Source organism: Alligator mississippiensis, chromosome 2 (genome assembly GCF_030867095.1).
Source record: "Alligator mississippiensis isolate rAllMis1 chromosome 2, rAllMis1, whole genome shotgun sequence".
NCBI lineage: Eukaryota > Metazoa > Chordata > Crocodylia > Alligatoridae > Alligator > Alligator mississippiensis.
The window spans coordinates 182700981-182715165 of NC_081825.1; the positions used below are offsets into that span (position 1 = coordinate 182700981).

A 14185-nucleotide genomic window follows, 5' to 3' on the forward strand; every position below is an offset into this window, starting at 1 on the left:
ACTCCAGCACTTCAGTCTTTGGTTGACTACCTTGACCTGTCTCTCCCTCCTCAGCCCTGCCACAATTGGGAGGAAAAGACCACCTATGCCCCCAACCCCCTAAGCCCTGCTCCAAGAGCCCTGTAGTCTCTTATGACCTGGCTGGGATTGCTTCAAGCCGTGTCATTCATGCCCACATGGATAAGGAGCATAGAGTAGTGGTCGGAGGGCCGGATAATCTTTGGGATCCTCTCTGCTATGTCCTGGATGTGGGCCCCTGGGAAGTAGCATCTTTCCGGGCTAGGGGGTTGGGGCGTCAGATTGCCCCCTCAGTCCCTCTCAGGAGGGAGTCTCCCATGACAACCACTCTGCGTTTCGTCTTGGGGAGAGTAGGGGTGGGTGATCCTCCCTTGCCTGCAGGAGCTGGCATCTCTGCAGGCTCAACTGGGACTGCGAGAGGTTCGTATCTGTTGCAAAGCCCCAGAGGGGAGGGGACCTTGGTGCGACGGGCCTTGGGGCCCTTGATCACCTTGGTCCAACCCGCTGGCTGGACAGTATGGGAGACACCCAAGTACTCCCTTGTCCTGGAAGGTGACCTTGGTCTACCCTCCGCCTCCAGGGGGTGAACGCCATGGCAGTAGGAGTCTATCTCCTACTCGCCATCCCTGATGGCATGCAGTCTCTGGACTGTGGCCTGGAGCTCCTCTATCTAGTGCCTCAGAGACTCCAAAGTGGAGCAAACCTTGCAAGGGGCGGTGGTCATGCTCCCGGTCCCAGGAGCCTGGAAACGTGCCAGGTAGCCCCCGCAACTGTGAGCCAGAGGCTCCATGTGTGTGGAGCCCAGAACCATGGACTCCATCTGGGCGGAGGCCTCTGGGGTGCCAGAGGGGGGGCCGCAGACTCTGAGGGGACCCTCGGGGTGTGGTGTGTGCCCATCCACATTGTGCTGCTTGTAGGCTGGCTACTGACAGTGACTGATGGGACTAGCTTCCCTAGGGCTCACTGGCAGGGCCTCGGGCCCTCCCGCTCACCCTCCTGCACAAACTCCTGCACTAACTCCTGTGCTGGGCCCAGAAGCGCACCTGTTTGCACGTCCTATTCACGAGGCTTTGGTTGCATGGCTTCCTGTGGGGCTGGGCGAAGTAGAAGCCAGGGTGGGGCGAGACCCTCCTCAGCTCCACTCAGTTGCCCCGCATTTGGGCTACGTCCCTCCCACCATGGGCCTTGCTTACCTCCGGCTGTGTTGGGTGTCGGTGCAATGCTCCACGGCTGCTGGGGGTAGCTGGGGGGCTTCAGGGTGCTGGGGCGTGATGGACTTGCACCCATGCATCTCTCACCACTCCTGAAGCCTGACTGTGAGCACATTACAGTGCACTGCCATGTGTACATGAAAACTGTGGATAGGTATGAACTACCAGCAATAACTAAAATACTTTTTTGTGTTTCAATGACTGGCCTGAGGGTGGTTGCACAGGAGAAGCCTTACCTATTTCAGAACATAATGTTATCGTATAAATTACAATGTAACCAGGGTAGCCATACCAGGTTTAGGGGCTTAGAAGGCATTCTGTCTTTTGGGTAAAAGAAAACTCTGTGGCAGTTTTAAGAAATCTCTAGGTTTGTATAGAGTTTTAGTTGTTGCTGGTAGCTCATACCTTTCCACAGTTTTTTTGTACACATGGCAGTGCACTGTAATGTGCTCACAGATTCCATGGTTTTCCATCTTTTCTATAGTCCCACTATATTCCCCCTTCCTTCTTTCTTGGATAAAGGAAGTTTTGTTACCATAATGGAAAATGTCACCAGCTGGCAGGTATAATAGTTGTGTTTGCATCCTACCACTCACTTTAGAGATTAATTGGATGTTCCATGTGAGATTTGTACTTCATTGTAACAATTTATTCATTGCCATCTCTTCTGTATTTCCCTTTTTAAATATTATTTCTCATTGTGACCTATATTTTAGGGAAATATTTGAAATGTTGGAAGGGTACCCAAGAAGATTTGTGTTCTGTACTGACAATAACTCAGTCTTAACCAATACAATTTACAATGAAAATATCATTCTCCTCACTAATCCAAGGTTACAATAATCACAAATTGCAGATCAATAACAGGAAGTATAAAATTGGGAATGTTACTTCAGATATTAAACCACAAATTGATCTGCTTGTCAAATCTTAAGTAAGTGCTGCATCAACATACGTTTCAAAGATGAAAGGACATTTTGAAATGCAATAGCAGTGGACCAAAGGGATAAGATAAATCATTTATTTTATGTAAGTGGGTTAACTCTTTAGAGCTGTTGTCTGGGTGCTCTAGCCATTATCACATTTGTGTTTTGCATTGATGCATTACATCAATAATTCCTGACTCTCAACCCACCTGGGTCCAAAAAAACCCAAATAGAATGAATACAATAGGCAGGTCTCTCTCCTGATAGTGATTTTTTTGCTTGAATTAAAAGGAACCATAAACCTTTTTTAACTTTATAAATAATCTAACAAAGCAGTCCTACTTATTCATCTGTCATACAAGTGTTCCAGCATTAATAGAACAGATACTGTAATCCTAGTCAGGTATCGGACAGTCATTTATCCAAATGAAAGTAGGTTTCCTTTGTTATTTTTATCTTTCAGTTGTTCTCTGGTAAGGGTAAATGAGATTTGGATACATAGGTGATGAGAATGGTACAGAGTTTAATCCCTTTCTTCATAAATATAGAAAATCCTGAGTGGAGAGATTTGGTCAACAAAGAATTTTTTATATGGCTGTTTTTTTAGCCATATTTTTTTAACTGACAGTTCAGACTTTGTCTCTCTTAATCTGTGCTGGGCATATCTGAAGTTCAGAAATAATCAGTGGCTTGGTATTGTTAATAGACAAATTAATTTCTTCACACTGTTTGGAGAAATGGGGACATTTTAAGTGTCTTAATTCGTTTATGTGCTTTGGGGAAAATCATGAAATTTATTTTCCATTTAGGACTCACTGTTTCTGATCTCCCTTCTAGCAATGAGGGTAAAGACTATATGGTGGTCAGGGAGGTTCTCAACTGGGGATTACAGCACTGTGAGGTACCATGAGATCCTTTTAAGGGTGCCACAGGGTGCTGCACAATGTTAGCACTTCTGGGTGTGTAAACTACTGGGTATGATTCACAAGATAAACCCAGAGATTTCAAATAGAAATCAGAAGTGTCAAAAATATTCTGACCTGTTTAAAATGTGTTTCCAGTCATAAATTAGGTTTTTTAAGATGCTAAATTCAGAAAAGTCTATAAAGGTTGAGAACCACTGGGTTAAACCTTAGTCTTAATGTCACTTTATCTCTTTAAACATTACTTATTAGCTGAGAATTAACTATTTTCCTTATCAGAAGGTACTTCTGATTCAGTCTATTTACTAATGTGGGAATATAGCTATACCCACATCTCCGCCAATAAACAAAGATGTGTCAGGTAGTTATGATCATCCTGATGATTTCATTACTTTTCAAGTGCTAACAATAAGCATTCCCTCACAATAGGAAAACAGGAACAATTGCAGGTGTTCCTTCACTGAGTAAGATTTGTTTTTTTTCTGTAGCCTTCTGTTAATTTCTTTGTGCGGTAGTATTTCCAGCTGTGATATTTATCTGCTGCCAAATATTAGTAATAGCTGAAAAAGTCCGTGTAAAGCCAGAAAGCCCCACACTGTTTCAGGTAAAACCTGTTGCTCTTAATCCTTTCCAGCAAACTGGAATTCAGGGGACTCGAATTTTCACATCACTTGCTATAAGCTGTCAAAGAAAAGAAATGGGCTGATTGATTTTGATTCAGTTTAGATAACTACTAACAGTTTAGATAACACCTTAAACTGCAATATCTCATTCTTCCCTTGAAACATAATTTGTTGTTACATATACACATAAGCATCATTATTGATGTGTGTGTGGGTAGATATGTTCACACACACTTGTAAAGTTTCCAGCTGTAGGAGTTGGTAGCCACGTTCTGGCTGACCTATGTGGTAGACATTAACATTTCACATTTATTTCACATAGTACAGGTAATATTCTATAGCAATAGTTATCTACCTTTCTGGATTTGAAGCACCCCTCCATAACTTGTATGAATTGAATAGCACTCAATTTCAAAAACTAATTTATTTCCTTGCAGAGAGCCCTGGGGGGAAGAGGGAAACTGTTTAGGCAGCGACTCTAAACCTTTACTTATCCACTTAGTTTCTCTGCTTATCTCCTCACACCACCCTTCAGAAGATCTGGCAACACCTTGGTTGAGAATCATTGTTCTTGCCTGTAGTCTGGCAGCATGAGCTGCATCAGAGCCATTCTGCATGCCACCTATAATCTTCAGAAGGATTGGGTAGGGTAAAGGTATAGGCAAAAAGCTGCCTTGGCACTGAAGAAGGGAGACAAGTATAGTGTGGGGAGAGATGATCTTCTACAATTTTTATTGTGTATTAATTTTTTTATTTTTATAGGTCCATAGGTATGCATAGCATTTTATATAGACTGTAGAAGACAAAGGGTCCAATCCAGTTTGGTTTCAGATGTGCTGAAGTGAAAGTGAGGGGAAAATGTAGGCTCCTAGAGTGATCAAGTTGGTTCTGCTCCATGAGCCACAAAACTATCTTTTCCCCAAAACAGTTACAGTTTAAATTTAACCTGAATGAGACAAGAGAGCAGAGAAATGAAGAATATATAAAATAAGGTTATGATTAGGGTGTTACTCTATCATTCCCTTAGTTGGTATGTTTAATCATTTGTACTGCCTGGTGGCACTCCTGCTAACTCCGAGGGCAAGTCAAAGTAACCTTTGCTATGAGTACATAATAAATATAAAAAAAAGAAAACTAATTCTTGTTCTTTAATGTTTAGGTGACGCCAAGATGGAACTGAATTGGAACACTGGCAGAATCCCTCGTCCAGGTTCAGCCACAATTCGAGTGACTGATATGGGCTGGCAAGGTCTTCTGAATCCCTGTCCATTGATTAAAGATGATGGAGAGCTATTTATGGATGAATACCTTTCCCGCAGTAAATTGGTGAGTGGATTCCAATTGTTTTAAAGCAGCTGAAGGAGTAAACCGGCATATAAATGGCCACAATTTCCTTCCTTGATAGTCATTCTCATCAAGAAGGCACACAATGACATAATTGACAACTAGAATTACATGTAAAGTGACTTCTGTTTTAAGAAAACAACTGCTTTAACAACTACCTCTTACCCAGTTTCATAGACAGCTCTGACAAGATGTATCTGTTTATTACCAGCCTCGCTAGTTCCATATAAAGTAAATGCATATAACAATGCCAAACTAACAAACAAGATCTAATTAAGCCTTTCTAAAGTGTACTGAATTCTAGCATGCTCTAAAAATTAAAAATATACCTCAAAAATGCCAGTCTTACTCCTGACTATAGTGAAATCTTGCCACTCCACTCTCTTGTCTATATGCTAATGGGCAGAGCCAATTATAAAGTCCTGCAAGTATTTTAAATACTTTCTGTATTTGTCAAAGTGTCTAAAGTTTCAAAGCCTATTTGAAAGTCATTCTGCTTTTTGACTATGGAGAATGATCTTGGTGCAGCCCTGTCCCAGGGGGACAAAAAGAGAGGGGTGGAAATCCCTCTCCTGTGGTTTGGGCCAAGGCAGGGATAGCCCACTGCAACCCCAGAAAACAGCCCCGCAAGCAGAGCAAACTTATACCTTTTCAGAAGTGACGATCCAGGGCAAGCAGGCGGGGAACAAACCACCTGCGCAGTTCATCAGTCGCTTTTCAATACGGCTGGAATGGGCATGGGAGGGTGATGTCATTAGGAGACGCCGCCTGGCTCTGTTAAAAGCCGGTGGTGGGGAAAAGGATGGAGGAATGCAGCAGAGAGGAGGCTACGAGCCCCCTTCTTGGGCTGGTCAGGAACCCTCCTGATCCCAAGGGGAGAGCCCGGGAGAGGATCCAGCAGGTGATCCATTCCCTATCAGAGGAGTACCCAGCATTGGGCCCAGGGAGTGAACTGGGACCTGGGATTGCGCCGAGGGACGATCAGCGCCTTTCGTCGCAGGATGTGTGAGTAGGGAGCAGGCCCCAGCCCCTCCCTGAAGTTTAAGTTGTTCACCATTCTTTTTGTTCCTTTTGAGGCCCTGTAGGCTGGGGAAAAGGCCAGAGGATTAACGTTGGGGGCTGAGTACCCCGTGGTCCCTCAGGGACTCCCGACGTCACAGGGTTGATACTGTATGCAAGAGGGTATTGAACTGATGCCAGGTTCATGGCAGATGAGTTGTGGACCAGGGCCAATAGGAAAGAAGCAGCCGACCAAGTCATCACGGCACTGGACCTCTAATCTCCAGAGTGCGAGATCAGGGACACCAAGGAAAGGGTCAGACTGACCAACGCCCGACTCTCCCAACAGGTTGATGCATGGCGGGGGTGTAGGGGAGGTGGAGACCCTGGAGCATCTGCCGGTGACACCTCCTAGCATGTCCTTCCTTCACCACTATTGAACTCAACATAAAAGGCATGGCAAGAGAGTGTTGGAGTGTTCCCTGGGGAGGAGACAAGAAAACACCCAGACAGCTGGAGCAGACTCAGTGGCAGGCTAAGTACACCCACTTGAGGGTCGCCCAGGAGAGACTCCACAAAGCCCAGTGGGTGCAAGCCCCTTGTAAATGAAGGATACGTTAAAATCCTTTGTGAAGAAACCACTAATTTCATTGCACAGGATTTACCCAGTGCTTATTAAATGTAGACTCTTTTGGGATGCTGATGAAGGCCCAAAGTGCATTGCAAGTGTCTTATTTCTTCTGGGTTAATACCCAAACTACTGGTATCGACTGCAACCAAGGAATAAGCCTGCTGGCTACAACACAGACTGAACCCACTCTAAGTCCAAACATCAACAGTAGCTTACTGCCAGGGCAGTGAGGCTTCCCTTTAACCTGGGTTGTATCTCTCTTTAAGTCACCAGTGTCCTTCTGGCAGTCATTAGAGCAGCTCAGAAGTCAGCTAGGCATCCTCCTGTAGTCTTGATGACCAGGAGCTCCTCTTCTTATGGCTTGCAGGGTCAGAGTGCCTTTCTGGCTCAGACTCTGGGTTTATATCCTTCCCAAGCCCTGCAGCTTCTGGTCAGGTAGTGCCTCGGTCACCTGCAGGTATTTTTCTTCAGGGCTGGAGGGCTGGTTTCCATGTCAGCTTATGACTGCTGCTCTAACTGCAGCCCAGCTGCTCCAATTCAGCTTGGCCCTACTGACCTATTGCCTAGAAGTGAGAAATAAATAATCATGGCCTCTCATCCCATGATCCCAGTTCCCTTGCAGCCAACTCACCCTAGGCAGCATTCTCCTGACCAGGATGCTGTGTGCCCATTCACTCTAATGGGCAGCTCCCTGTTTAAGCAGCAGTGTTTCTTTGCTGCCTTCCCTCTTGTAGCTGCCCTGTATTCAGCTATCTGGACTCTATCGGCTGTAGTTACTCTCTGTAAAGTAACAGGAGCCCCAGGTTCCCTGTTACAGGAGGGTAATTGGAAAAAGCAGCAATGGTGACTGGCAGAGCAGTAACAACAGAGGATCTGGTAGTGGTAATATTGGAAGCAAAAGGTTGTTACGTTCAGGGCATGTTTTTAAGGAGCTACTCAAACTCAGCTGAAAAGAAAAGAAAGGTCAAACATTTATCTTTTTCTTTTATACACTGAAGAATATATCATGTACAAGACATTAGATGCAGAAAAATATACCACTCCCTGGGTGTGTCTACACATGCAAATACTCTGGGGTAAGTTTACTCTAGAGTAAATGCACCCCGGGCAGGCATCTACATGTGCAGGGACACAGGACCACATTTGCTGTTCATGGCAGCAGTCTGCTCTTGCCCCTGCTGGTCCTGCACCAGCCCCCTGCAGCAGCCAGGGGGAGTTCTAGGTTCCCCCTGGCTGTTAGCCCAGGGGATGGCAGGGAGCGTGGGGCAAGGAAACAGCTGTGTTGTGGTGGGGGCTGGGACATTGCTCCCTGCCCCCAGGAGCTGCTTGCTGCTGGGGCAGGCTTCACCACTGGAACTTGGGCAGGAACAATGTCCCCCTACCCTGGCAGCACGGAGCCCCCAGCCCCTGCTCCATGATCACAATTGTGGGGCCTGGGCTAGGAGATTCTTATCTCCCACCCCTGCTCCTTGTTTCCCCTGGTTCACCTGCACTGCTGTTGCCATCTCTGGGCCTCTGATGCTGTCCAGGCTGAGTCTAGCCCAAGAAAGTGGCGGTGGTCTTAGTCAGATTCTCCTTCTCTGTTTATTCTTCTGGGACAGTGGCAGGAGCTGCAAGTGACCTGAGGGTTGCTGGGTGGTGGTGGTGGTGAGCAGGGATCTCGGGTGTGGCAGGCTGCGGGACAAATCTGATTCAGACCAGCAGGAGCAGAGTTGGACAGTGCCCCCCACTCCCAGATTGGGCCCACCACACTGCCTGCCCTGCCCACCAGCTCAGATAGGGTCTGCTGGGTCTCCTGCACCCTGCTCCTCTCCCCAGATCCCTGCTCACTACTCCCCCCCCACACCTCCCAGAAGCTCCCGGCTCACCTGCAGCTTTTGACACTGTCTAGCCAGGGCAAGCAGGGAAGAGGAACCCGTCTGCTACCATCACCGCCACTTTTTGGGCTGGGCTGAACCTGAAGAGCAGAAGCAGTGCAGTGGTGGAGGCTAAGCAGGTGGGTTCCCCTTCCCCGTCTGCTCCCCTAGGATAGCACTGGCAGCTACAGCTGTACTGGGAGACATGGGGGATGGGGGTGAGCTGTGAGGGCTTGGGGGTGCCCAAGGGGCAAAGGGAATCTTGGTGGCATGGTGGGAGGGAGACAGAGGGAGCCCCAGGGGCCAGTAAGAGCCCAGAACGGGGGAGATTCATACCTTTATATGCTGTCACTTTGGGGGAAGATAGAGCAGCTGGGAGCAGTGCCTCTTGGGATGTTGGAGGACTGCTCTCAACTGGTTTTTGGCCTGTGTGGCAGTCCCACATGACCGCTACACAAGCTGCCCCAAAATAATTAGAGATAGTTCTTGATGGAAGAGGATGATCTCTGAGCTGCTCTGAGGGCTCTTAGCATTTTTCCTGCCTTAATGTGTGGATACTCCTGGTTTAAGGGCCCTTAACACATATTTAAGTGAACGTGTAACAACAACTTTAGGTTCTGAGCCAAAAGCAATTGCAGGAAGTGAAGCAATTACCATTAACTTCAGAAAGCATTGGGCAGAGCCCTTAGATATTACTTTAGCCTTCATAAAACCCTTCTCTTTCCAAAGATAGTTGCTATCTAGTCAGTAATACTTTACCTTCAAAGCACATGTAGAGAAGACAAAAGGGAAAGTCAGTGCTTGCAACAACATACTTTAAAAGTTGGTTACCTCAAAGTGGGGAGTGAAACCAGCTACATTACAAACCACTGCTATTGTCTTGTGTTACCCCACTGAAGAATATACATGTCCAGTATGGGAACAATCAGTTCATGAAACAACAGGATGTCTAAAGTCAACACCAAAGGATAGCCTGTACTTACTGGCCAGCATTGTTGCAACACCTGATATCAGAAGAAAGGTAGTGAGTAAAAAAAAAAAGATCATGACAGATGGAAGACCCCAGGCATCAACTCTTTGGTTACACAGAAGTACCTAAACGGCTTAAAACAGGAAAGAGTTTTGTAACCAGTGTTGCAGTGTCGGACACAACAACTGACAGGGCAAGAGTGAGGTTATGGAAGGAAAGATTATGTGCAATCAGGTGCTCTGAAATGGACCTGGAACCCAGAAGGACCTTCCAAGTGGGGCAGATCTAGATTGGCCAACACAGCGATGCCTGATTCACCTCTGCACACAAACTGGAAGGTCAAAAACAAACATGATCAAATGGGTCTACACTAATGATATGAATATATGCAAGTGTGACAGTGCAGACTATGGAGCACATGCTCTTTGTCAACTCCTTGGTGAGACCTGTATAAAGAAAGGCCTTGCTACAGCAATGGAAAGAGCCATCACTTGTGCACAATTCTGGAAAAACATTGAGTTTATGACAAGGACGTGAGAAGAAGTAGTAATAAATTATGATGTGAAAACCTTTGATAAGGCAGCACTGTTATCATCATCTCCACCAGTTGAAAATTACTTGTACATTTCTTTGTTGTACTGACAGCTGTGTAAATCTTCCACCAAGCCAAAATGCCTGTCTTTTAATGAAGAAAAAGCAATTTACTTTGTGTCTATGCCCTAAATGATTTGATCACATATCAGCACTTCAAAACTGCATGTGTTCAATTTGATAGTTAGGCTCACTTAAAAGAATAGTAATAAATGCATTTTGTCTAACTAATTTCTACTGCATGTGGTTATTTATTTGCCCCGGAAGCTGACTTTTGTGTTGGCATTGTTGGAATACACTTCCTGTTCAAAGGAAAAATGATATGACATTGTCAAGGAAACATTAACAATGTTTACAACTTGTTTTAATAACACATCTAATTTATCTATTCTTTGACCTTTACCTTGATCAAGTTGAAACAGCTGCTTCCATAAAGTTACTTCCTCTGCTTTTTCAAATGTAAAAATAGAGCAACTGCTCAAACACAATCTGAAACATACCTTAATATGGGGATTTAAAAAAACCCCAAGTTTATGTCATTAATTATCACGTGGTTTTGTACGTTTCCTTTTCTTTTCTTTTTAATTCAAACAGTTACAGCATCTTCCTTACTTTATCTCTTCTTATGAACACTTTAGGTGTTATCCCTTTCACAAAGGAAATTGAATAACCAAGTGAAACATTCGCAAGAAAATACATTCACATCCCTGCAAATTCTGTGTGACGGCAATTTTTTGTACCTTTATGGTATTCCATTGAGCTCTAGCCATGACTGAGTTTCTATGTAGATACTACAAGGTGCAAAATCAGGAGTCTTAGTTCCTGATCATGAAACAAATGTACTTGCATTAGTTCTCACTCAGGTCAGTGAGAATGTGTGTGCAGGCATAGTTAGCTGTACAGGAAATACAGATCAACCTCATTATGCTGAGCCTCATGGGATTGGGAGAAAAGTTTATTAAAAGAGGGTGTGTTAGGGTTTGTCAATTTGCTGCATCCTAACTGTGAAAACACTGGCTCTTGCTATTGGGATTGTTAAAACCAGGGAGTTGTTATAAACAGGGGTTGTTATAATGAGATTGTATGATATTTCAGGATCAGGGCCTTAATTTTTGGTTGACAACTTTGCAGGGTGTTCCAGATTTGCATCTGATTTTTGGTATGTGTATGTACTGCTGCATTAAGAATATTGGTGTAATCTTCTTGGTCTAATCATGGACTCAGAAAATTAGGGGTGGAAGGGGTTGTCTACTCTAACCCCTTGCTCAAAACAGGACCATCCCTAACTAGATCATCCCAGCCAAAGCTTTGTCTAGATAGGTAGTGAAAACCTCCAGTGATGGAGATTCCACCACCTCTCTGGGTAATCTGTTCCAGTGCCTGGCTACCCTCCTAGTGAGAAAATTCTTCCTAATATCTAAGAGTGCACTGATAAAGATTTTTTGGCTGATTATTAGCAAGGCCAGTGTCACCTACCTGGATTTTAAAAAGGCCTTCAACACAGTTTCACACCCTAATCTCATAGGGAAGCTAATGGGCTGTGGAGTGGATGCCTACACAGTCAGGTGGGTGGCTAACTGGCTTAGGGACCGCACCCAGAGAGTGGTGGGTGATGGGTCATTCTCGGCCTGGAAGGAGATGGGCAGTGGGGTCCCGCAGGGTTTGGTCCTTGGGCCGGTGTTATTTAATATCTTCATCAGTGATTTGGACGAGGGTGTGGTGAGCACCCTCTCCAAGTTTGCGGATGATACCAAATTATAGGGCAAAGTTAATATACCAGAGGGCAGGGAGCAGATACAGGCTGACCTGGACAGCTTAGATCAATGGGCAGAACGTTATAGGACGCAATTCAACAAAGATAAATTTAAGGTACTCCACCTAAGAAGGAGGAATCCCCAGGACACCTACAGGTTGGGGGATGTCCTCCTCAGCAGCTCAGAGGCTGAGAGAGATCTTGGAGTCATAGTTGACTCCAAGATGAATATGAGCTGGCAGTGTAATGCGGCCATCAACAAAGCCAATTGCACCTTGTTGTGTATTAGCAGATGCATGGCCAACAGCTCGAGGGAGGTGATGCTCCCTCTCTATGCGGCATTAGTCAGGCCGCAGGTGGAGTACTGTGTCCAGTTTTGGGCGCCGCACTTCAAGAGGGACAGGGAGGATCTGGAGAGGGTTCAGAGGAGGGCCACTCACATGGTTAGTGGTCTCCATGAAAGACCCTACAAGGAGAGGTTGAGAGATCTGGATCTCTTCACCGTAAACAAAAGACGGCTAAGGGGTGACCTTGTAGCCCTAAAATTATCAGGGGACAGCACGGAATTGGGGATGCTCTGTTTACCAGAGCGCCCCAGGCAGTAACTAGGAATAATGGGTGCAAACTAGTGGAGAGTAGATTTAGGTTAGATATTAGGAGGAAATTTTTTACAATAAGGGTGGCCAGAGTCTGGAATGGGCTTCCAAGAAAGGTGGTGCTATTGCCTAACTTGGAGGTCTTCAAGAGGAGGCTTAACAATCACCTGGCTGGGGCCGTCTGACTTCGGGTCTCTTTTCTGCCAGGGGAAGGGGGTCAGACATGATGATCCATTGGGTCCCTTCTGACTCTACAATCTATGAAATCTATGAAAGCCATATCAGCCAATACTGGTCCAATTGATGATATGCAGCCCGGCAGCTTGTAGATCAGCATCGGTCTGGTAAGTCTGTGGGGGAAAAGGGGCAGGGGGAGGGAAGGGGATGGGGGAGAGCAGATCGAGGTCCCCATGGTGAGGGAGGGAGTGGGACTGGGGCAGGGGCAGGAGTAGCAGCTGGGGTGGGGTGGGGCGTGGGACAGAGCCACAAGCAGCTCATCCAGGAACACAGCAGGGGGGCAGAGGGGCTCCTGCTGCTGCAGGTGCTCCTGCACCCTGGAGGAGGCATGGAGGGGCAAGTGCGCCCTGGATCTTTGCGTAGGACGAGGGTGGGCTGCCACTGTGGGCTGGGGTTGGGAGCGGCACTGGGCTCTTCTCAGCAGGGGCTGGGCTGGAGCTGCACGCAGGGTGGGAGGAGGTGGTGCTGTGAGGGAGTGGTCGGGGGGGCTATGAGGAATCTTGAGGTGGCTGTAGCCTAGCCCTCCTATAGCTCCCCCTCCCATCACCACCACTACTGCCCACCATGCAGCTCTGGCCCAACCCCTCCCACCAAGCAGAGCCTGGTGCTGCCCCCAACCCCAGCCCGCAGTAGCAGCCCGCCCTTGCCCCGCACACAGATCTGGGGGTCACGTTCCCCTCTGTGCCTTCCCCAGGGTGCACTAGCAGCAGGATCCACCCCTCCTGTGGCTGTGTCCTGCACCCCACCCAGCCCCAGCTAGGTAGTACCTGCCCCTGCCCCAATCCCACTCTCTCCCTCACTGCAGGGGCCTCTATTTGCCCCACTCTGTCCCTTCCCACCTTCCTCCCCTTTTCCCCCCCACAGACTTACCAGCCAGATGTTGCTTTCCAAGCTGTGAGCTGCGCACGTGCATGTAGCATTTATAGGTAAAATTATCGGCCACATCAGCCAAAAAAAGCCAATTGCCGATAACATCATTTTTGCTTTTATTGTTGCTGATACAATATGAACTGATGTATCAGTGCACCTCTATTAATATCTAACCTAAACTTCCCTTGCTGCAATTTGAGACAATTGCTCCCTGTTATGTCATCTGCCACCACTGAAAACCGTCTAGCTCCATCCTCTTTTGAACCCCCTTTCAGGTAGTTGAAGGCTGCTATTAAATCCTGCCTGAGTCTTCTCTTCTCTAGACTAAATAAACCCAGTTCCCTCAGCCTGTCCTCTTAAGTCGTGTATAAATCATAATTTTGATACTCTTATTAGTTTTAGCTTGAATTGTGTGAAATCCTTCATGGAAAATTTGTTTCAGATAAAGGATTTCAGCAGAAGTTCTGTTACTAAAGATTCTCAAATATGTATCATATTTTTATTGCTTTGTCCCTTTGAAAGATTTTGTTGCCCACAAAGAGGGGTGAATTTTGCCCAAATTGATTATTTTCTTATTCTGTCCTATTTCCCCTTAAGTCCTGTGGTGGTAAAACAGACAGACAACTTTTCCAAAATT

At 46.3% G+C, this 14185-nt stretch overlaps 1 protein-coding gene across 1 annotated transcript in view; it reads left to right on the forward strand.

Annotated features, from left to right (window-relative positions):
* LRRC56 (leucine rich repeat containing 56) overlaps positions 1-14185 on the forward strand; it is a 134400-nt gene that overhangs the window by 16370 nt on the left and 103845 nt on the right. The window contains exon 2 of the mRNA XM_059722532.1: positions 4861-5027. Within this exon, the coding sequence (XP_059578515.1) occupies positions 4872-5027 (156 nt within the window). The 5' untranslated portion in view covers positions 4861-4871. The remainder of the gene's footprint in view (positions 1-4860; positions 5028-14185) is intronic.